General features: G+C 35.0%; 1 protein-coding gene across 1 annotated transcript; it reads right to left on the bottom strand.

Moving 5' to 3' along the window:
• Positions 1-7676: 7676 nt before the first annotated feature.
• Positions 7677-24092, bottom strand: LOC134530564 (CD63 antigen-like). The gene is made up of 5 exons (XM_063365510.1): positions 23782-24092; positions 16095-16283; positions 14136-14306; positions 12034-12267; positions 7677-9320 (listed from the first exon to the last, which is right to left on the bottom strand). Exons 1-5 carry the CDS (start codon positions 23845-23847, stop codon positions 9255-9257), a joined length of 726 nt encoding a protein of 241 aa, XP_063221580.1. The 5' UTR covers positions 23848-24092; the 3' UTR covers positions 7677-9254.
• Between the last annotated feature and the right edge of the window lie 575 nt (positions 24093-24667).

The raw sequence follows: 24667 nt of genomic DNA on the forward strand, positions 1-24667 counted from the left end.
AATTTTATCATATTTCAAAATACCATCAACTCCACGAATTTTGGCTAACTTAGCCCACTTCACATCTTCACTCTCTTCCATGTCAACAATGCCCAAAATATCATCAATCTGAAGAGCTGAGAATTGTTTTGTCACTTTATCCATAGCTGCATCTCTTGATTCGCCTTCTTGAACAGGAAGAATAATAGGAAACAAATCCACAAAATAGTGAACAGATGAAAAGCTGGAATCCTGAATATTTTTCATTCTTGCCACTTCTGCATTCTTCAACACTGCATTTCTGATGGGGAATTTATTAACAATGTAGTCACAAGCTGTAACAAAGTAGTTCCTAACAGCTGCAAAGAAAAGCTGTTTTTTCTTTTCATCAAGTGTTTGTGCAATTCTAGATGCTTGACATCCAATAACTAAATCCACGTCATCTTTTTGATTCTGGACACTATGGTAGTCAAGTTCAAGTAATGAGCAACTATTTACAGTTCTTGGTTTTACAAAGTTTGAAATCAATTCTCTTAAAAAATTAAACAACAGTTCTCTTAAAATGTGAATATGAGGTGATGATGATTGAAGAATGACATTCAGTTTTTCAAATGATGGCACAACACTTAGGAGAAATGCACACAGTGCTTTATTGAAGTCAGAAGAAAGAAACATAAATAGTTTTTCTTCTCGATTCATAAAAGGACTTTCATTCTTCAGAATAGAAACATCATTTTTTGCCGAAGGTGAAGCAACTTTTTTATGGCTGGTAAAGGAAACAGAACTTGGTTTCCTTTTCTTCTCTGTCTCTTTATCTAGGCCTTGATGGGCTCCACTTGAGCTTGCACAGGATGACTGTTGAAGCTTAGGAATTTTGTAAGAGGTTAGACTCACAGATTGTTTCTGATTTAATACCTCTGCCTTAAAAAAGCTAAGTAATGGTTGCCATTGCTCAAAAACCCTCAACAAACTTCTTCCAAGAGAAAGCCATCTTGAATACACATGTTTAAGAATTTTCTTGGCTTCTGTATCGTACAGATCTTGAAACTTGTGTAACCTTTCTTTTCTCTTGGAACTCTTCTCCAAATAATAAAAAATGTCTACAAGAATGTCATCGACTTTTACTGGCAGAGAAGATGCAGCTTTTTCTGCAGCTAAGTTTATTAGATGACAAACACAGCCAATCTCAATAAGCCCAGGGTGTTTTTCCTTCAACACTGCTGCAACACCATTTTTATGCCCTATCATAACAGCTGCATTGTCTGAGCAAAATGCAATGCAGTGTTCAATGGGAATACCATTACATTCAAATTGGGAAAGCATTAAATTACCAATATTCCGTCCGGTGCAGTCACCTTCCAGAACAGGAATGGAAAGAACAACATTTACAATTTTATACTGTGCTTCATCATAAAACGTAACTACAATGGGATACAACTTAAAACTAGTATCGTTGCTACCATCAGTTGCGACTGAAAACGGCCCACTTTTTAAGTACTGCACTACTCCGGATTTTGCATCCGAAGCCATCTCTTTCATAATAGCAGAAGTTTTGGTACGCCCACATCCATATTTCTTGGCAATTTCCGAGTCTGGGAACATTTTTTTGACAAGCGCACCTGCATGATCTGCGGCCGCTAGAGGAATGTTATGTTCTATCAAAAACGAAGTAAATAAACACTCAGCTCGCGTAATGTCTAGATCTGCACCCCCAGATTTAACAAAGAACCTTGAAAGTTTGTGATTATCTTCTTGGCATTTCACGTTGGATAAATGCTTCGCACTTTTGATGTGCACGCTGATGTCACTTTTACCGCCATGCGATATGTTGATGTCGCATCTGCATATCTTACAAAAGCCAAACCTTTCCCCTTTGTCAGAATTTAAAATGCATGGAAACTCTGCACTATACGTATCACGGAATGTCTGGTAATAATATTGTTTTTTCTTACTCATCTTTGAAAACATAATGCAGACAGTTTGTGCTTCATAACCTGTCACAAACGTCTAAACGAGGCAACGGCAATAGCCCGTAACAAAGTAAACAAATTCGTAAACAGCTGTTTCACGTTGCACTCGTTGACCACAGCGTATTTTGCCAGTTTAAATGTATTTGAAATTCAAATTTTAATACGTAATAGCAGCTCGTAAATTATAAATCAAAATCACCCGTCTTAACTAACCATCGAACGAACAAGCGACGACGTACTCTCTGTAGAACTGTGTAAACGAGAAAAAAAACAATCGATAGTCATGAGCACAACAAACGATACATCGATCGACATGAATGTTGAATCGATTTGGAAGACACCGACTTTATTTTACCGCGAAGCTATTTTAAAATAGGAAGAATTCAGACAATTTCGGAAAATCGTAAAGAGCAGTTATAATTCGGAAGACTTCCGGAAAAATCGGAAAGGTTGGCAGGTATGCATCCCTATCAACCAGAACAAAATAGATGACCTCCACAAGTTGCAAAACTACTTGCCACACACAGAAGATTGCCAGTCATTCTATAATTAATTAGCTATTCTTGTGGCCAACATGTTTAACAGAAGTAACGCAAAACCAGCATGATGATAAACCACATCAATGTAGACTTTACCGCAAATCATCAGCAAATAGTCCATTTTGAAGAGGGACATGTGCATACTTATTTATATTAAAATACAATCTCTCAATGTTAAAGTTGGTGTAGGCTGCATACACAAAGGTAGATCTAAAAACTACATCGTGTAGACTTTCTCATATCAGCAAGATTAGTGCATTAGGGACTGGATGCATTTATATTCATATAATTATTTGTATTTTTTTATGTTATAAGTAAAATTATAGTATTACTTTGTGTACACAAATAAATATTATGTTTTGTGGAGTATTATGACTACCATAAAGCAAAAATAGCAAATTTATTTTGAGTTTATGTAGGAAATTGAGAAACAACATAAGTCCAGCATTTTTAAATATTGTTTTTTTTTTTTTTGGGGGGGGGGGGGGGGGTTGTAAATACTTTGTCTTTCTTTTTTTTACATTAAAAGGAAGTAAATTAATGTTGTAATGTATCCATAGTATCACATATACATATTTTGCCACATGCCATTGACTATTACATTTTATTCACTTTCTGTAAAATCTGTTTTTTGTGACTTATGTTGTTTCTCAAATACTTGATTCATTTGTTTTTGAAAGGTAAAACACCTATGCTAAATTAATGTACCACTTACCACAGTAATGATTTGGACAGTTGAATTCAAACATGGCCGTACCAGCTTGGGTGACAAACTTTTGAGACACAATAAAAACTGCGAAGGGATAATCAGCTCCAAAAAAAGCAAAGACTGTTCCTTTTGCCAGGAAAGTGGTGGTGACTGTTTTCTAGGATAGTCATGGAATCGTCTTAATCATCTTGAAAAAGGAAAAACACGGCAAGAGCATACTATGCATCAATACTTGAAAAGATGGAAGGCAGAAATTGCAGAAACCAAAAAAAAAAAAAAAAAAAATTGTTTCACAAAGACAATGCACCAGCACACACCTTAGCAGTTGCCATGGTGAAAATCTACGAATTACAGTTTGAACTGCTTGATCACCCTCCTTACTCACCAGATCTAAATCCAATTTACTTTTTTTATTGTTCCCTAGGCTAAAAATTGTGCTCGGACAGAGATTTTTTTCTAGTGAGGCCATCACCTTCGTAAACAACTATTTTGCAGAGATTCACACAAATGATTGCTAAAAAATAACTGCAGTCCAAAATGGCTGAAATTTGAGAGGGTATGTTCTAAACATCTAAAGCATGAGCAAACAACCTCCCCAATTTTTGTTGACGAGTGCTATGTACCATCTTCATGTTGAGGGCGGAAACTTTTCAGATAACCCTCGTATATGTCAAGGTGGAATGGTGCATAGCAAAGGCAAAGGAAAAAGTAAGAAATACTGGCTTGATAGCAAGACATGGTAGTGACTAGTTCTCACGAAATTGAGAAAAATGAATTTTCAAAATATATATAATTTGCTTTAATTGACAAATTTTGTATAAAATAAACAGTACACAAGTGCCTTACCTCAACTGACTAGTATGTGGTCCCCAGTATTTCTCAATTTAAAATAGTATGTACATGAATAATATCAATTATGAGGGAATGATTATATAGGGAATGGAATGACATTTTTTATAGTATTGCTAAATTTACATTAAATTCGAATAAAAATCATCATTTTCTTTAATCATGAATTAATTTTTTCAAGAACTAGTTTTTTTTTTTTTTTTACATTTTAATCAATATATTTCTTTAAATTTACTGATATTTTCAATATTTTATTGTTATTCTCTCATAAATTCTCATTCCCTCATTAATAATTTTGATTTTGAACTTTTGAATTTGAACATAGCCTACAAAAAATGGTTGTGCATAACCTCAAATTAAATAGCAACTTAAGGCAAGTTGTTTACTCCTCAAAACATGTAAAACAATATAATAATTATTACAAAATAAAATAATTACCTTGTTCTAATTTGAGGTGAAGGCATGATACATAAAAATGTAAACTTTAAATAATGAAACTAAAATTAGTTGACTGCAATACATCTCTTTGTGCTGTACAACAATGCTGATCTGGTTACATTGGCAGTACTGCCAACTACAAAATGTTATAAGTGCTGCAATATACTATCAAATTCAAAAGTACAATGCAAGTGTTAATAAAAAAAGTGAGGGAATGATATTTTTTTGGGGACCCAGAAAAAATTAAATTTTATAATGATTTTGTTCTTGGTATATAATGGAAAGGATATTTACTGTAAAATACAGTATTTTAAAGAAATTAATGATATCAAAATACAGTAGAATCCTGCAAATCTGAACTACATAATTGGGACCGAACCCTGTTTAGCGAAAATTTGGATTAGTAGGCGGAATTTTGTCATATGCCATATATTGTCTTTTTGAGGCGTATTTAGTGTCTGATATGTCATATGTATGAAAGGTCAGACGAAAAATACACCTTTATTATTTAGCGTACATATTAGTATCATATAGCTTAAACTGCCATTTCAAATATTCAGAGTTTAAAAAACCCAACAGCTTACATTACGTGACAACATTAGGTCGAAATGAAGGGCGGTTCGTGAGTGTGTATTAGCGGAAGGGCAGTGACCTTCAACCAGAGTAAATAAAGCTCCCATCCTCCTTCCCGCATAGGCTTACACATTCCTCTCCTCTTCCGTTCCCAACTCTGAGGAGTTAGACAGTCAGTGCGTCACCTGCTACTGCGCACTTGCCCTGTGTTTTGTGAGCCCTTGTGAGCGGTGTGTAGTGTGGTTTTTTACATTTTGTGCTTGTCCCTGCTGTTGGTCATCATGACAAGCAAGCGTAAACATAACTCGTGTACATTAAATGAAAAACTGGAAGTGCTGAAAAGACTTGACAAAGGTGAAAGTGCCACTCTGTTACCGAAAGAATTGGGTGCCGGCAAAGCAACCATTTCCGATTGGAAAAAGAACAGAGGTAAAATGGAGCAGTTTTGTACTACCACAAGTGAAAAAATTATTGAAAAACGTAGCAAAATGAGTGTCTTACAAAAAATTGTATGCACTTTTTTTATGGTTTACCCAAGAAAGACAAAAAGGAATCCCCATCACTGGCCCTCTGATTCAAGAAAAAGTGCTTCAATTGAACAAGCTCATGGATGGTGACGCAAAAATTTACGGCTAGTTGCGATTTCTTAGACCGATGAAGAAACGACATGGAATCAGGCAGCTTACAATAACTGGGAAGAAACTGTCAGCAAACAACGAAGCAGCTATTGAATACCTTGAGGAGTTGAAAGATATCATTCCTTCCTACTTGCCACACCAAGTTTATAACACGGATGAGACAGGACTTAACTTTAAAGGATTGCCTACCAAAAGTCTTGCATCACAAGAGGAATCATCTGCACCAGGGTTTAAAATGGATAAACAACGCCTAACTGTGTTAGCCTGCTGCAACGCTTCTGCCACAAATAAGCTTCCACTGATGGTTATCGGCAAATCGGAAAAACCACGCTGTTTTAAAAACATGAACATGAACACTCTCCCTGTATTTTACAGAAACCAAAAGAAAGCTTGATGTATCGTGTCTTGTTCCAAGACTGGTCTGAAAAACAATTTGTGCCAAAAGTAAAGACCTTTAACTAAGAAAATGGATTGCCTCCTAGTGCTTTGTTACTCATAGACAATGCTTCGTCACATCCTGAAGAAATGCAACTTGTTTGCGGTGATATCATAGCCATTTTTCTCCCACCAAACGTCACTTCAATTTTGCAGCCAATGGACCAAGCCAAGGAGTTTTGCAGGCTTTGAAACAGAATTACAGAAAAGAGCTTCTTCGTAGCCTGCTTGAAGAGAATGAAGAACTGACAATCTTGCATAAACTCAAGAAAATCACCATCAAAGATATCATTTACTGGGTAGCAGAAGCTTGGGAGAAAACACAAAAGGAATCTTTACAGAAATCATGGAAAAATCTCTGGCCTGATTTAGAGTTTGTCCAAATGGTCTAGTGAAAAAAATGGTACCAGGTTGCGAAACTGCAGATGAGTGCGCTGAAAAGTGGACGGCCATTGACTGTGGCCACGAGGAATACACAGATGAAGATATTGTAGCTGTGCAAGGAACGTCAACTGATCTCGATGCAGACGACAGTGAGGAGGAAGGGAACATGCCCACTGATGTTTCTCACACTGCCGCAGCCAGTGCCTTGATCTGGCTTTGCGCTACGTCGAGCAATATGCCGATGCAACCCCAACAGATGTTATGTTTATGTGGCGTTGGCGAAACATTGTATCTTCAAGCCGATTTAGTGCATTGCGTCAAAGGAAGATTACTGACTTTGCCTCTTAGAAAATGGTTTGCTTTTTTACGTTTTGTTTTGTGTCAATCCTGTACAGAACATGAATTCTACATATAGTATGTAAGTAAATTCAAAAATTTTAAATACGTACATATGTATTTAAGTACACGTACTATGTATGTAATCCTATTTTTTTCATTTTTCAGTTAGACAGTGAAATAAATAAATTATAAGTTTCTTATGTACATATTAATAAACGTACAACATTACTTGAAAAAACATGTTTTTCTTTACTTTTCCTAGTCCTTAAATGTTATAAAAATTATTTTTTTTTTTTGTCCTAGCCCTGTTCAGATAAGGCGGATTTTCGGATTAGCGGGAGACTACTGTAGTTATTTTCATAAAACAAAACAAATTAATGATATTTAAAGTATTCAGCCAACTGCCATTTTTTATTTTGAGATGAGTACACTAAAATTATGTATAGTTTGAGTAGCTATAATGTTACAGTTTTCGTAACAAAAAAAATACACAGCTTATGACAATGTTTATAACACATTAAATTAAGTGTGGACACGATTTTCATAAATTTCTGAGAACCAGTCTGGTATTTTGCTCAGCCATATGACAAGGAAATGCTTCAATGGATCAATGGGGATTTTATTCATTTTTGCAATAGTCTGAATATGTGACCTGTTAAGCAGTATTGTGGTTGACCCTGGGTGTGTGTCGGGGGGGGGGGGAATAGAAAATAACTTTCCAATTATTTAGTAGTAAGCAGTGTCTTCAATGACTTAAAAACTCACGAGTTAGTAAAATTATTTAAAAAAAATTAAGGAGTATGTGAATGAACAAGCCAAAGTGTTTGCTAAGAAAACACACTTTATTATAATACTTTCTACATTCTTCACTGTACATATTGACTAACAATTTATTGAAAAAAAAATATCCTAGTGCTCTGCAAATGTGATTTAATCCGCAAACTATTTTAATGCATTTTCAACTAACACAATAGATGAAACTGCCCAAGTTTCCTAACCAGTCTTAAGTTAAATTTTTTTTTAATATTTCAGGCACATTTTATATTTATATGAGTTTCTGCTGAGAAAAAAAACTACCACATCACTAATACAGACAGTTACAAAAGGTGGCATTAACCATTTTAGTGACAGTGTATATGTAGTATTATTTCATTATGCAATAACAAATATATCACAAGGGGGAAAAAAATTTTTGTGCAATTAATGTAACATTAGCTTTAAATGTATGTATATCACTATTTTCTATCATTTCTAGTGATCTACATCTACCCCAGAGGTCTACTTTAATCTCACTTTATTTATCTTATTTTACATAATATATTTTAAAAAATATATGGATATTAAAATTACATTATTAATTATACTCTGAACAACATTTTTGGGCTTTTCTTGAGCAAGTCATAAAATATTCATTTTCCCTAAGGATTTCCTATTATAGTAATCCACATCAATACCTTTTCTTCGCATACTCATAACTAAGGTAATAATCTACATTTTTTTTGTCATCTTCACAGTTCTTGCTGGTTCTTGTTTACTTGCAAACGTTTTTACTTAAATTCTAACACTGGGTGACTTAGAAATTAATGTTTGCTGGGTTTTTAAAATCTACAAGAATAAAGGCTCAGAACGGGTGGATGCAAAATGGAGGAGAAGATATTCCCCCCCCATCTAGAAATTTTGGGAAGAAAAAAAAAGTGACATCTCGGTTATATTGAGTGATGAAAGGTGAGCTGTTACACTACCTCGAATTACAATCCACGAAAGCAGTGATACATGTTGAGAATAATAATGCAACTATTCAAATGCCTTGTTGATGTTCTTTTTTTTTTAATTCAAAATTTATTCTTTCCTAATCTCCTCCCTAAATAAATTTCTGCATCCGCCTCTGAGCCTCGGTTCGTAAATTAAATATTTTCCATTTTGGGATTCAGTCTCAATACCATAGTAAATACGCTAATGTAATACCTATACACAGTGCCCATTTCTGATTAGTAATGTGCAACATTATCTAAACCGAAGAGAGAAAATATTACATCTAGTTGCTGGAGTCCCGACATCCACAACGGCTGCTACATTACAGAACCTTTGCAAAATGTGAATCTAATAAAATTTTACCCACTATTTTAGCTTAATAGTTGCATTATCAAATTAAAATAATTTTAAAATAAAACCACAATGCTCCTAAAATAAAAGCTACATGTTTTACTAAAGGATACTGTGTTAACATTCCCTAATTAAAAATTGAACAATAATACATAATTCAAACTTTTTTCTAGCATAAAAACCACAATTTATCTCTATAGTAGTAAAAATACTATACCTAAAAAATATTTCTGTGGCATAAGGAAACAATGGTAGAACATGTGATGTACTCAACCACGAAGGCAACATTGTCTCTGTGCTACACAGACTCATATGACTTCTTGATGGTGCGGGCCAAATTGCACGCCATCACCATGCCCAAGAACTGAAACACGACGAACAAGCTTATCTAAAAATTCTGTTTGCAAGTACAAACTGCACTTCTTTTTCTCATTTCAGCTTTCATAACTAAAACATCACACCAATACATAATTATTTTAACCTATTTCTAAACTCAATTTTTCGGGTTTTACAAAAAAATAAACTATTGTAGTAATGAATGGACTTGTGCAGAGCATGTAAAAGCCTTTTGAAAGAAATTATACAGTAATATTATCATGCCAATATCAATAAATGCTCTTAGAATTCATCAAGACTTGTTTGCATGGACTGTAAATTCATTATTTTAAAATGTAAGTAAAATTAAAATTTGCTAACATACCTAAACGATCATTGTTTTCTCACTTGGTTTTCAATTTAAAATATTTATTACGCATTATTATTTGCCCCATAATAATATAATCAACTATAAGATATCTTGTTATGTATACCATAAGTCAAAATGTATGTTACATGTACTGCTACATAGTATTAAAATTTTTTATTCCTACCCAACCACTAACTGCACCGCTAGGTTTTAGAAGGTAGAGAGATGTTTATTGAAGTGAAACTTCTTTGGACACAATGAGAATAAAATATCAAGACCCAATTTTAATGCAACATTTTCGTGAAACATTGTTGTCAAACGTTTCTGACACAAAAAGGATAGAGAATAGGTACTTGGCCAAAGAGAGATAAATAGAGCACTATGCTATATACGTTGCTGGGTTCATTTTTGTTCTCCTCTTTGTGCAATGATTCATCCCCTGCCCCGAGAGAGATAGATGAATGAAAGAATATGAGTGTGTGTACGTGCGCATGAGCTTGTTGCAAAAAATTGATACAGGTAACTTGCATACCTTAAATTTTATATTTGCTACTAGCACCCTCGCATTCCTCATTCAACCAGCAGTGATAGAGCGCGGTTGAGACAGTCCCTGCATTTCCTGCATAGCTAGCGTTAACTGTTATGAATTTCACATTTAATTCAGATTTGGCATTATCCAAATGGCAGAATTGTTTGAAGAAATAGAAACACACAGTTTTTCGTTATGGTGTATTTCAAAAGTGGGTAATATTTATTGTTAATTAATCATTATTGATTGTTCAATAATTATTGATACCCTGAGCAGTTATTTTGGAGTAATTATTTTGTTAATTCATGTTCATTAATTTATTTTAATTTTGATCAATTTTCTAATAAACACATCAAAGGTTTCGATTCTTAAATACTTGAAAATGAAATGACAACCAAAAACCCTGTGCTAAGTTATTTTTAGAAAATTGTCTTCTCTCTCTTTGTCATTTTACCCCTTGTGATACTTACAAGTGGAGGTTTGAACTGCCAAAGAAGTTTCGCTTTTATCATGTGTACTGTGTTTCACGCGTTCTATTTTAGTTACATTTCTCTACCAAATTATATTACTGAAAGTCAGTTTTTATTTAACTGTTACAATCCAGTCATCAACCGGCTAGCTATGATCTGAATTGCACATACATAAACACTTGAAGAATTTTGCTGGGCGCCAAGAATCATTTAAGTTCAATAGGATTTTACTTTTTGAGATTATGTCTGTTTACTTGAAGAATGCCTTGCATAAATAAAGTTAGTCAGTTAAGCTTTCCCTTTCCCAAACACTAAACATGGTCACCATTTAACGACTTGGAAAACTTTACATCCATAGCAAAAAAATAACTTGCACAACTTCTCAAAACAAATTGATTCATCAGATCATCACTTTTACATACAGTTCGTTTAATTAAATCCAGGGTTACTAGCGACTCATGGTACAAATGGCAGACAGAACATTGTCTGCCCAGCGTGGCTACAGATTTACCAAAAATGGCTCCAACTGGGCCTAGGTTGAAAACTTATAATTAACGGTTCGACAAAAAAAAAGTGACCTGGACCTCAGCAGTAAAATTTTTCACTCACGCCCAAGTCACGACTAACATGGCGACCTACAACTAAAGCTTCTTTCCAACTGGAAGGAGCCGGACTCGTGATGCCTCAACAACCAATCACAACATAGCTTACTCTTTCAACCAATGACACAACTTTACACATAGACAAAATAGCCAATACTAACGCATGGCAACAGCATCTAGGAAAACGGAGAACACAGAGAATTGTCAGGAAATCAGGGAATAGATGGAGGAATATGTTCGCTCAAGAAATTCACATGAAATACAAAAAAAAAAAAAAAAAGTTCATTCTGTATAGCTTAACCATAATCTATGTCAAATATATTGTATTTGTGTTCTGTCTTTCTTCGTTGCAATGTAGTGACAGTTTATTTTTCAAAAGAGATGTTTTTCTGGCATGTGAGGCTGAATTTAATCTGTGACATTGCCTCGGAGTGTAATGTTAGAAACATTATTTTGTGCACAGTTTCCAAGATTTTTGTTAAAGTGGGAAAAGTTTTGTCACATCATTAAAGAATCCACAAGTGCATTGTACTACAGAAGTGTTGAAAGGTAATACAAAACAAAACATATAGCGATTTTTTTTCCAAGGAAATATTGCCTTCTGATCAATGAAAATTTAAAATGACCAAAAGTTGGGAAATGCTATGTTTTGCCAGACACACTGATCTAACACTCAAATTGCGAGGATACCACAAAATGTATTCTACAGGGTAACGTACAGGCCAGGTCACCATACAAACACAAGGAGTATGCAAACAACGTGACAAGCTGAGGTCTCGGAAGAAACTTACCTGGATGACAGCAATACCTATGCCGACTCCCCCAAGCATCGCTGCGTGGTCCGCCACGTAGGCACCCAGTTTCGGGAGACATCCTTCCTTATTTCGGTACGGGCTGGCCGTCGAACACGGCTCGCCACCCCACAACCCATACTCGGTGTGGCAGCAAGATGCCGGCAAAGTTCCGTTTGTGTCATGGTACTCCCTGTCCCAGTCTTCAGGCTTGTTTATGCCACAGCAGTTGAACTGGGAACATTACACCACAACACTTCTCACAAATTGCCTTAACCACTCCTGCAGAAAACCTCAAAGTTCATGCCAAGTACCACATCTGCATATGCTGGTAATTCAATATGAAGAGGATTCTAGTACTGTATGTATGATATATTTTATGCAAAATTTGAGTTTAAAAAATGTAGTGTGATTCACATGCAAGTTTTTAACTTTGTGTAGAAATAAAAATTTTAACAAGACTGTGTTGGTTTTTAATAACTATAACATCGTCAGTACCAGTAAACATGTTTCATTAAAATGTCTTATCTCTGGATTTTGGAACACCATGAACTGCGCCTGTACTCTGTCACGTCTGCTGTCTGCAACCATCTTGTAACCCATTCCCCCCACCCCCCAAAAATTGAAAACACATGTTTTGCTCGATAGTTTGAAACACAACTGTCTTAGCCCTTTTCAGTCAAAAGCTAGGTAAATATTATCTGTTCTCACAAAGCAAAACGTTGAGTTTATTTTGATTACCATGCAGTGTTATGATACATTACTGTAACCACTCCTTGGAATAAGGCTTCACAGAAGATGAATTAAGATGCTCCTCCACACACCAGTGTGGAAATAGATCAGTCAGATTAACAGTTGGAGGTTATGGGCTAGGCCTATCACGCTATCAGCATTGAAGGGCTCTTTGTGGTGGAATAACTTCAGCTGTTTTCCATTTAGTTGAAAAAACTGAGTTTTTATACTTGTGTTAAATTAAATGTTGCATCAAAGCTATTAGCATATAAGTCTAAAAGAGCATCCTTTCAAAAATGAAATTTGGTATACCATCAGGGTCTATTGACATAGTAGATTTAAAAGATTTTATGCCCCAAAGGACCAGACACTCAGAAATGAAGGCAACAGGAATTGTGTGAGGGCTCACATTTATTACTGAAAATTGAGGGTTGTACGTGGATGATACATACATACATTCAAAAAATAATGAGCAAAAGTATTAGATATTAAACATAGATCACTTGAAACAAAACCACTCACATTAAGAAATTGATGTTCACAATTTTAACATAGGTAATGTCAATTTGTTTTATTATTCTTGACATTATTGTTCATCTTTTGTGGGTCCAGCAAATTTTATCTTATATGATGAGATTTTTTTTACTTATTTTCTGTAATGCGATAAGTATGTATAATATTGATTGTTAAATTTGTTTAAATGCTTTTGAAAATGTTTTCTTAAGTCTTGAATTCTTATGAAAATCAGAGGATGTTTGGAGACCATTTGAGCAGTTATCGGGATGAAGGTATTAATTTTATCACATACACACATAGTTGTTCAACTAGAACATTCACATAAGTATTGTAAAAGTTAGACCAGTTAATGTTCTTTTACAAAATTATAATAGATCACAAAAATCACCATTTTTATTGTTCCTAAAGACAGGCTCTGTACTTTCATTTGAGGAAACAGCACTGGTACCCATTTTAAAATGAAAAGTTATGCATGAAAAATTAAAAATAATCGAAAAATGTATACATATCTGGTTAATTAAAGATATGTTGGGTAGTTATAGTCTTATAAAAATATTTTATTGTATGTTTTAGTTTTACACAATTTGGTCAATGATGATTTTTATTTTTAAGGCAGGATATTTTTACCGTAATATAGCAGCACTATCCTTATTTTACAAAACTTATCTATATAGGTGGACTAGTAAATTTTTGTGATTAAGTAACATTAAAATTAGACAGTATGTCTAAAAGATAAAATACCAAACTATTGTACAAATAACGGTAAGATTTTTCTCCATAAACCATTACCACTAAAACATTTTGCCAATATAGTCTTCAAGAATTAATACAGATAAAATTACAAATTAACTTACATTAGTCTGCATGACATCCCAGACTTTCGCAGTGCTATTAGATTGTTTGTAGTTATTAATGGACTCTTTGAGCTTGCTTTCTAAAAATGTCTCTGCATTATCTCTGAGCACATAACCAGCAATTCCTGCTGAAAATTCCAGTATGAAGATGACGACCAGCAGAAGAGAGAACTGAAACACAAACCCAACACCATCGCTCCTTCTCCCACTGATCTCGCCACAGCATATTACCAGCTATTCGCCTCTCCCTGTACGAGATGGTTTGTCCCTCCATCCTGCCGGGCCCTATTTGCAACACTTGTGCAACGGAAACTTGAAGATGTTAAACTTTAGGGGTTAGGAAGTGAATGTTAGAATGTCCATCTTCATACAGCAGAAGGCAATCGTGACGCATCGCAGAATCTGCATTATCCACCCTTGTCGCTCAGTGATCATTTCCGGGCCATACTCAGTCCATTCATGGTATTAGTCATACATTATAAAGAAAACCTTGCAAAAAAATCATCCTATTCACAACTTGTATGGATGTTTTTTAATCAGAAATATTTCAAAGAATTTATGCTATTACTGCTATAATTAAATTTTTACAACTGATGAAACCAGACTTCATCATTAAATGAAACTTTCTCTAGCAAAATGTAATGTTTATTCAAGGTTTATAATTTAAAAAATGTAAGAATTGAATGAGAAATTTTACTAGTATTTATGGTAATATACATAAAGAATATAATGTTTACAAAAATATAATTTGTACTCTTTGTTTCTAAATTTATTTTGACACTTGTCCTAAAACATAATCCAGTTTAATACTCCACACCTAAATAAAAAATCTGCAACTATTACCTGAGGTTGACTAAAATTAAAAAATAAAGGACTCGAACTCAACCTGACTCAAAAGACATAAATACTGAACTTGATTCGACCCAAAACTTTGCAGACTCAATCATCTCTATTATATAAGCACAGAACTACCAACAACTAGTCAGTTCTGAGAGAATTTTCATTCTTTAGATTGTAGAGACAAACATGCTACATACTTACATATACAGCAATTCCTTACCCTGTCAATTAAAAAATATTTTGTTACGTCAAGTAACACAACATTCACATAAACAGACACACTCCATTTGTGTTCCATTCATTCTGTGCAAGCCACACTACCCCAACTAAATGTTTTAATGCCCTTAATTTTGATATGTTATATGTTAAACCAAAAAGAGTGTTAACCTATACCACTGATGTATACCAGGGTTTCCCTATCACTAGCATGTCGAGAGGCCTCTGAGGTGTGCCGAAACATTTTAGTAAATAAAAATGTACTATTATACTAATATTATAAATGTGAAAGTTTCTGTTTGTGTGTATGTAATGGATTTTCATGAAATTCGGAATATAGTTACTTTAGGTCCTGGAATAGTACATAGGGTAGTACTTTCCATCCCAGAAAAATGAACGGTTCCTGTGGGATAGTAACAAAACGTAACTCTGATAGAGAGAACTGTTAAACTTTTCCTATTGCAATGTTGATGCTTTCTTCTTATCCATGGATTGCATTGTTTGATTTTTTTTTTCATTCAAGGCATGGCAATAATGTTCCCATGAGAAGGGGTATTTATAATGAACTATGCAAGTGTGTTCTGTAGAATGCCATAGCAAAGCACAGATACTTCAGCTAGTTGTACATAAAATCTTCAAATGAGTAGCCTTTTCAAATCAAAATTCAACATATTCTTTTCTGAATACTACAGTTTTTTTTTTTAAACTGGTTTATTTGTATTATGCAGGGTTTAACAATTTAAAAACCAACAAAAAAATAAATAAATAATGTGTATAAAAATTTTGTTTAAATGTATGTAGTGTGCCGCCAATTTCAACAGTTGATTCAGCAATATCTTGATTGAGAAAAAGTCAAAAATGCTGATATACACAATTACTATTTTCAAGGTCATCAGTACTTACTGTTAGCACCATGCAGTAGTTCTCTTTGACAGAACCACAGCAGCCAAAAAATGCCACAACAAAGATAATAACACCAATTGCTATAAGCAGGGCTGGTACAGAGAAGAACTTGTCATCCAGGAATAATTCATACTCGTGGTACTTTGCTTTAACAGCAGCACCCACTGATATTAGCACTATGCCAAAGATCTGTAAAAAAAATATATATATATCAAACACATGTGAATTAGATAACTAACTTTCTCACTGCTGTAATTCCTTTACAAAACATGCACAACAAATAAAAAAATGCAAAATAAATCAGGGCAGACATACTTGAAAGTGTAATTTATTTTTTTTGTCACATACCCACCAACAGTTCTGACACTTTCACGGAGGGCACGACACAGACACAATGACATAAGACAATGTAGCCATGGCAATTACACTGGCACTGCTTTCATGCAGGCACCAAGAGCAAGCAGGCCCCACCTGAAGGAAGTACCACAATAGGTAGGCACTATCGCAATTGGCCAACATACACAAGCAGCCATTAGCATGTATTTGCAGGGACTGCAAAAGACAATAAAAACCCAAAGTAACCAAGATGGTAATACAGTAAATTCCGAAATAATCCAAAATGATTGGAACCAGACCCTTTTTGGATTAACGAATTTTACAGATTAAGCGAAGTCATTTTTTAAAATAAACTTAAATTTCATAATAATGTGTGATGACAAATACGTATTATTACATGTGAATACACAATTTGTTTTAAAAGATGTTTAAACTTAACCAAATCTCGGATATAAATGGGTGCTTAAAGAGCAGAATTTTAAAAAAAAATTAACAGAATTCTTTAGGCCAATGTAGTTTAGTAATAATATTATTTCAGTACATTGTCTAACTTTGAATCTTATAGTAATTTTAGCAGAAATATACTTTGTTTTATTTAGTATCACTGATTTTATTGTAACCTTGGTTCTTTATATCAGGGGTGCCCACAAGGGGGGGGTAACGACGCAGACTGCGTCATTAAAATTTCAGGGGAGGAGGGGGTGGTTAAAAGACGAGAAATATATATATATTATTTATATAATTATAGCTTCTAATGTGAAAATATGTTTCTGGTGCTTTGATAATTGAAAGGGATCCTGTAAATCAAATTGGCAACCCTGCACTTTCCTCAACAAAAGCAGTTTGACATCTGTCGGTTCAGGATGGAAATATTACCTGATATGACCAAAATTATTATTAGAAAATCAGTTGTAATTAATGCAAAATGTGATAAAATATAATACTAAAAAAGTATAATATTATAAAATAATTGAGTAAATCATTGAGAAAATGGCATTAAAAATTACGGGGGGGGGGGGGGGGGGGGGGGTAACATTAGGTTAGGGGGGGTGAGTCATAGTGTTTGGGGGGGGTGTGCACCTCTGTTTATATCTTTTGGTTTTAGATTAAACAGACTTACAGATTATCTAAGTTTTGATTATCAGCACTCCACTGTACTAACATGCACTGAATTTTCCATTTACAAAAACATAGGCAGTCACAATTTCTTTCTAAGCTTGAGCTCAAAGTTTTAGATATTTTGTGTTTTTAAGGAGGCAACATTTCATGATACACATTTGTGGATGGATCAACTAAAACTATTGGAAGACATTTGGAAAAGTTGTCAAAAAAAGTACAGTAAACTCCCTATTATCCGCGGGCGGATAATCCGCGCATGCTACGAAAAAATACAGTACATATGCAAATCTGTATTTTATTACAAGTGAGCAAATTTGAACTCTACTGACGAGTGTATTGTGTGCAGTATACAGTACAGTACAGCCACAGGCGAGCCCAGTGCGAAGGCGCAGAGCGGCTTTGCAACACATCGTCGGACTGCTTCACTAATTAGAGGAACAAGACGACGATGCGCAGTTGGCTGAAAAACTTATGTTGTGGAAATTCAATCAAGAATTAAGAAAAAATGTTTCCAAAGTAAGAAACAAAAGCAAGTGACTGATTTTTTTCAAAAAGTTGTAAATTTAAAGAGTTGTGCTTTTTTAATGTCTAACAAAGTCTCTGAGTACGTACAAGTATGTGCTGTATCCTTGTTACGAAGTTAGTACCGAGCACTTTTATGTTTACATCACTGAAATGTATTGTATGTTAATTATTCAGTAAAATACTAAAATTTTAACATCATTTAATAATTTTTACTGTTAATTGTAACTTTAACTGAACATACATTTTTTAATTTTTTAATGTTTCCTTTTTTGTTTCCCATTTTCGTCTCTTTTGCAGATTATCCGCGATTTTCACTATCCGCGGCGGCCTCGCCACTTAATTTTGTGGATAATCGGGAGTGTACTGTAATCAGTTAAGTTTAGTTGGTGTTCAAGAAAATTTATATCATTAAAATTTTTAAATTATAAAACAGCAAGATTTAAAATCCAAAAAAAAAAATCCAAAATGTATTTCAAAATATGAATTAAAAACCATTAAAAAAATATGTGAAAAATTATCAAAAAATTTTAATAGTAAAATATAAAATAAAAAAAAGCTATATATAATAATGGCAAAAGAAAACCCCACGATAAAACAAGGAGGAGGTGGGAAGATCAGATAGTTAAAGTAGTGCAGGAGAGAGGAGAAGTGGAATCAAGTGAAAGATTAGGAATGGTGGAAGAAAAGAGGAAGATGGAGGTAGTTTACTTTGCTGACCCGGCTACAGGCTGGAAGCAGTTGAGGATGATGTTAATAATGATTACATAATCTCAAATATGACATCAGGCAAAACAGGTGTTTCTTGTTGTCTGTAGCATTTTAGGTGAAACAGACTATCCTGCTCCCGGCTCGTTACCTCCCAATTGCTATAGGCTTGTGGAAGTATCATGTGTACGGCTGGCTAAAGACATCTGCAGCACCATGCGTTGATAGTGTGAAGTTGTCGCCATGACATAGTGTGAGACACAAGTCTAGTGACTGGCTATCAGCATTACCTTCCACCAATCACCATAACCACACATACCGTACTTAAATTTTAATTGTGTCATAATCTATTGCGAAAATTTAACAATTTAGGCCATTTTTAATCTTGTGTGGGCTTTTTAGTGTACCATGCCCTTTTCTTAGTCTTAAGAGTGTTAATAGACAAGGGAGACTTTATTAGTTCAATAGTTAAATACTCAATAAGAAATTTATAAAAAAAAAATATATTTTCCAGCTTCTTTGAAAATATGAGGTTAGCAGAAATGAATGACCAGATTTAAAAAATTCATATTTTCAATTCCAAATTATACACATAATATCCTAATCAGTGATACTGGAAAATAAAGAGAAACATTACAAGTTTTTTCCCCCCAATATCGCTCAATAGATGGCAACACTCCTTTAGAATGTAAAGATTAAATTTCAAAATGACAATAACAGAGAAAAGTAGTTGTGAAAATGAGCATGCAAAGATTTCTTCCATTATTTCTATGCAATGTGGGTTTAGAAATTTCTACAGAAAGGAAGCACCAAGTCACAAGAATATTCTGAGGTAGGCTAAAAGGCAAAAGATAAGTGGTACCTAACTAACAAAGCTATATTCGAAGTCCACTGAATTCATCTGTAGCTGGAGTCAATGAACTTGTAATTCCCCGGAACACAGCATGGAAAAAGTTATGAAAAGGATTACAATTCAAACCACTACACTTACAATTTCTGCAAAATTTAATACAAAAAAAAAATTCTAAGATTTGATGTTTACAATTGCATGCAAGAAGCATTGGAAAGTGAAGATTTCTCCAATAAGCTGATATTCTTCAATGAAGCCATGTTCCTTTTAACAGGAGGAGTACCGAAATCATCACAATTTCACAATGTGGGGCACAACTCCCCGTTAAATTGTGGATTTGGAGAAAGTCACCAAAAGTAAATTTGGTAAATATGTATTGTACGGATTAGCGCCAAAAAAATTCGTACAAATATGAAATAACTTTCATTATATGCTATCTTACGTCCTCTTTTCAGAACCGCCTGCGGAGATAAAAAATTCCAATTACTTTAGGAGATATCGAATTTTTTAATCTTCATTTTTTTGCGATTTTTTTAAAAAATAATTTAAAAAATCCGAAAATACCTTTATTCTGTGCTCTTAAACATCCTCTTTTCATTGAACCCGGCTGAGATAAGAAATTCCAAATACTTTTGGAGATATCGAATTTTTTAATTTTCATCCTGTGCACTCATGCGGCCATAACGGTTGCTTGTTTACATGTATGATTTTTTTTTTTTTGCGATGTTCCCGAACGGAGAAACTTAAGATGCACATAAAGTTCTGCCATTCCCGATTACACCCGAACAATTCACCTTCGGCCAACCTCGGGTTTATTTATTAATATTTATATTTCTCTGTTTATTTTAATGTAGCTATACTAACCTAACTAACCATCCAAAGGGTTTTAAAGTGTTTTAATGTAGCTAACCTATCCGACCACTTTTAATATTTCAATTCATTTTTCCTGCGCAAAAATAAATAAATCCCGAGGTTGGCCGAAGGTGAATATTCGGGTGTAATCGGGAATGGCAGAACTTAATGTGGATCTTAGGACTCGTGAACGAATACATCATGTAAAAAGAAACTTACGTGAGTTTATTCTGTTCATCCTTTGTCCCGGTTTGTTAGGTCAGGTCAGCTACATTATAAATACTTAAAACTATACAACATGTAAAATAAATTGATATTATTTTTAATTTCCGTTTATTTTGAAGTATTTATAATGTAAGTAACCTTACCTAATGGAAAATTTCTGTTATTTAGACATTCAGGCGAACACCGCAAAATATAAAATGGCAACGGTCAAATTATTACACACGTCTTGTATAGCCGCATGAGTGCACAGGATGAAAATTAAAAAATTCGATATCTCCAAAAGTATTTGGAATTTCTTATCTCAGCCGGGTTTAATGAAAAGAGGAAGTTTAAGAGCACAGAATAAAGGTATTTTCAAATTTTTCAAATTTTTTTTAAAAAAATCGCCAAAAAATGAATGTTAAAAAATTGGATATCTCCTAAAGTAATTGGAATTTTTTTATCTCCGCAGGCGGTTCTGAAAAGAGGACGTAAGATAGCATATAATGAAAGTTATTTCATATTTGTACGATTTTTTTTGGCGCTAATCCGTACAATACATATTTACCGTAAATTTTTTTGTCTAATTTCACAAAAAAAAAATCTGAATGGGCTATTTTTTCACTGAGAATGGGTAGCTATTGTTTAGAAATGTTGCAAATATTATTTCCACACATGAGTGAGGACAATACAAATTTTAAGTTTCAACAAGATAAAGTTCTGCCCAATTGGGATTTTGCATACATTTTACTTTCAAACCATTTTCCGCAATTGAAGAATACATCACAGCTCCTGCACACCATTATCTATACACTTAATAAAATTTTGCCTACAGGTGCAGGTTGATATTGAAGTTTATATTTATTTTATGTAATTCAAAAAAATTTCTGGAACATTTGGAAACTTTTGAGAATGATTTTGAAACGTAGGAACTGTGTAAGATCTCAAATATTCCACTTGGATCAACTCAACTATTACACACATTCCATGCATCCAAACAGTTTACTGCAAAAAAATTTAATTTTAAGTTATTTGGCTAATTATTATTTTAATAATATAAAACTAAGTGAAAATGGGTATCTTTAAAAAAACATTTAAATACACTAAAACATAGCAACAAACAGTATGCCAACCAGAATATTGTTTGTAACTTATAGTTGTTACATATCCTACAAATTTATTTTTCCAGTAAGATTGATTCACTTGCTGCAAAGCCAAACAACAGTCGAAAGAGACGAGTATACGACTAAAAGCAACTTGCATTAAAATTACTTAATTCAAAAACTGGATAGTCCCAACGGATATAGCTAACTTCAGTACAGAAAAAAATTTATGTCTGCGTGGTTTTCAACACAAACTTAAGATCTGAATTCAGCCCACACATGAAAAAAATTTCACCCCCAATAAAGGATTCAATTAAAAATCTATATATTGAAGGTTTCTTAATAAAAAGCTGTAACTGAAAAAATACAGGTCCTTCCTTAGTTACACCATAACTGGAGAAGAGATGCTTTGTTCACATGAGCTGTAAAATGTCTGAACCAGAAGTTGCTATTTCGGCTATCCTATAATCTCTTGATATTTTTATTTCCAGGCTTGTACCACAAGAATGTAGCAGTGGTAATGACGTCAACGCTGCCATGTTGATGATGTCAATAATATTATGTTACTGCAATATATAGGTACTAGTCCCAGTTAATTGATTGATACACTTGCAATTGGGCTTCTGCCCTGTGGCAAGAAGTCCCCTCCCTACTTGCCCAATTTCTCAAGCATCTTACCCGTCCTTTCCTCTTCTCACATCCAGTACCTTTCCCTCAATCCTATGCTACTCCCGCCCTGTCCTCACCAGGAATACTTGCCTACCTCTTTCCATTCTTCTCCAATATCTCTGAATCTTCCACCCATGATATTCCTCACTCTATACACCCCTTTGTTAAACCTGTCTCCCACGATTCCCCAGCCCCCCTCGCCCCTTGTGACCCTAAAAAAACTTCCATCAATCTCTCTACTTTCCTCCTTCTGTGTACCTAGTGTGTCCCACCCCAGCTCCATCACCGGTGGCCTATAGGTCTCACCCTTCGCCCCTTCCCTCCTCTTCCACACACCATCGCCCATCTAGCTGCTCTATGTTGCACCCTTTCCAGTTATTTAATTTCTACCCCTAGGTATAGGTCCCAAATTGCTGCTGCATATTCAAGCATTGGCCTCACCAACACTGAATATGCCTTCTCTTTTACTCTCCGCTCTGTCCCCTTCAGTGTCCTAGCAATCAGCCCCAGCCCTCTTCACCCCTTCTTTACCACCTGCTGCACCTGCTTTCCCCAACCTAGGTCACTCTTTTGGGTTACTCCCAGGTAAGCCTACTTGTATTCCCCTATCTCCTGAATCTCTTGCCCCTTCCAACAATATATTTGCTTAACAACCTTTTACCTCCTTGTGAATCTGACCACCTTCGTTTTGTTGATATTTATCCCCATTTCATTTGCCCTTGACCAACCTTCCATCTTCTTCCAAGTCTTCCTGCAGGTGTGCGCTTCCTCTACAGTTTCATAGTTCATGCAGTAATCAATGAATTCTCAGTTTGTTATCCAATTCCCCTCCAACATCGTTCATCCCCTGCAGTACCCCTGATGTCACGTACCCTTCTTCTGACCATTTCATTCCCACCTTCAGCCGCTGTTTCCTATCTCTCGGGAAGTCCCCTGTCCAATTCACCACTCAACTGTCCTCTATCAGACTATTAATCTTTTCCATCACCTTCTTGGGTGGCAACTTACCAAACACCTATATTTAAAATACTGTAAAATCGTTCTAAAAATTTATAATGGAAAATACATTGCTGGCTTGCGCAAAATTGTTACTTTAATTACCAATACATCAAAAAATTTAGTGTATTGCATACCTAAACCACGAGGTACTAATTTAGGGTTAAGTATTAAAAAAACTTATTAATTTATGAGTTTTCTCTTTTCTAACCCAACATTTTACAAACATAATTACCACATACGTCCTACTATACACACTATCATAACAGAAAACGTAACTAAATTGATTTACAGAGAAATTGCAGTACCAAATTTATCATTCGCTTACCACAAATAATAAATTGAAGGCGAATATCAGGTATTTTACCAAGACTGAATTACCAGTTAGACCCATCGCAAAACTTCGCGTATCTCAAAGGAAAATATCACCTCTAACCAAACACTAAATAGAACAATAAATCTCTAATGACACCTTATCTACACATCAATGTCAGGTGACAAACAACATTATAATTTCGTAATACCGCATCACGTGCAACGTGTGTCAGATCCATAGACTATAACATATAATAGACCCATTCCATGGCATATAATACTGATTTAGAATTGACCCTATGTTGACAAGTTAAAATAAATACATTGACGCCAGCCGATAGTGCGCCTCTTAGTCGCACAGGCCGCGATGCCTCTCCGACGCCTCTCAAAGCCGTGTGCCACGAACACGCCCGCGCGTGCAACATGGTGCAACGAGTGTGAGTGCACCGAACGACCCGCAGCTAGCACCACTACCGGCCACCTCGGCGGAAGCACTCCGCCGGGTGTGGCAATGTGCTTCCGCCGGACTATAGCATCAAGGGCACATGTTTTCTCTCACAGACATAAACTATGTAATGTATATTTCATCAAATGTTTTTATTTGTTAATTCCATTGTTCAACGTGCGAATAGGTCCTAAACTTGGCCGCGTCTGTTTCCCGCGCGCTGCGCTTCTGGCGCGCAATTGGCAGGCCTGCTGTAGCGCTGTGCTACACGAGTGAGTCAGTACCCACCGGGAGCTCGAAGAGGCTGGTCGTCTTCGCGCAACGTTGAGAGGCCACCTTCGCGCCAATTCCGCAACCGCATCTAGATCGTGAGTTACAACACCACTGGCCGTGCATCACCGCGCATCACCGCGCAGGTCTTAGCAGCAACGTCTGCCACGTACTGTTCGCTCAA

This window comes from Bacillus rossius, chromosome 3 (genome assembly GCF_032445375.1).
Source record: "Bacillus rossius redtenbacheri isolate Brsri chromosome 3, Brsri_v3, whole genome shotgun sequence".
Classification (NCBI taxonomy): domain Eukaryota; kingdom Metazoa; phylum Arthropoda; class Insecta; order Phasmatodea; family Bacillidae; genus Bacillus; species Bacillus rossius.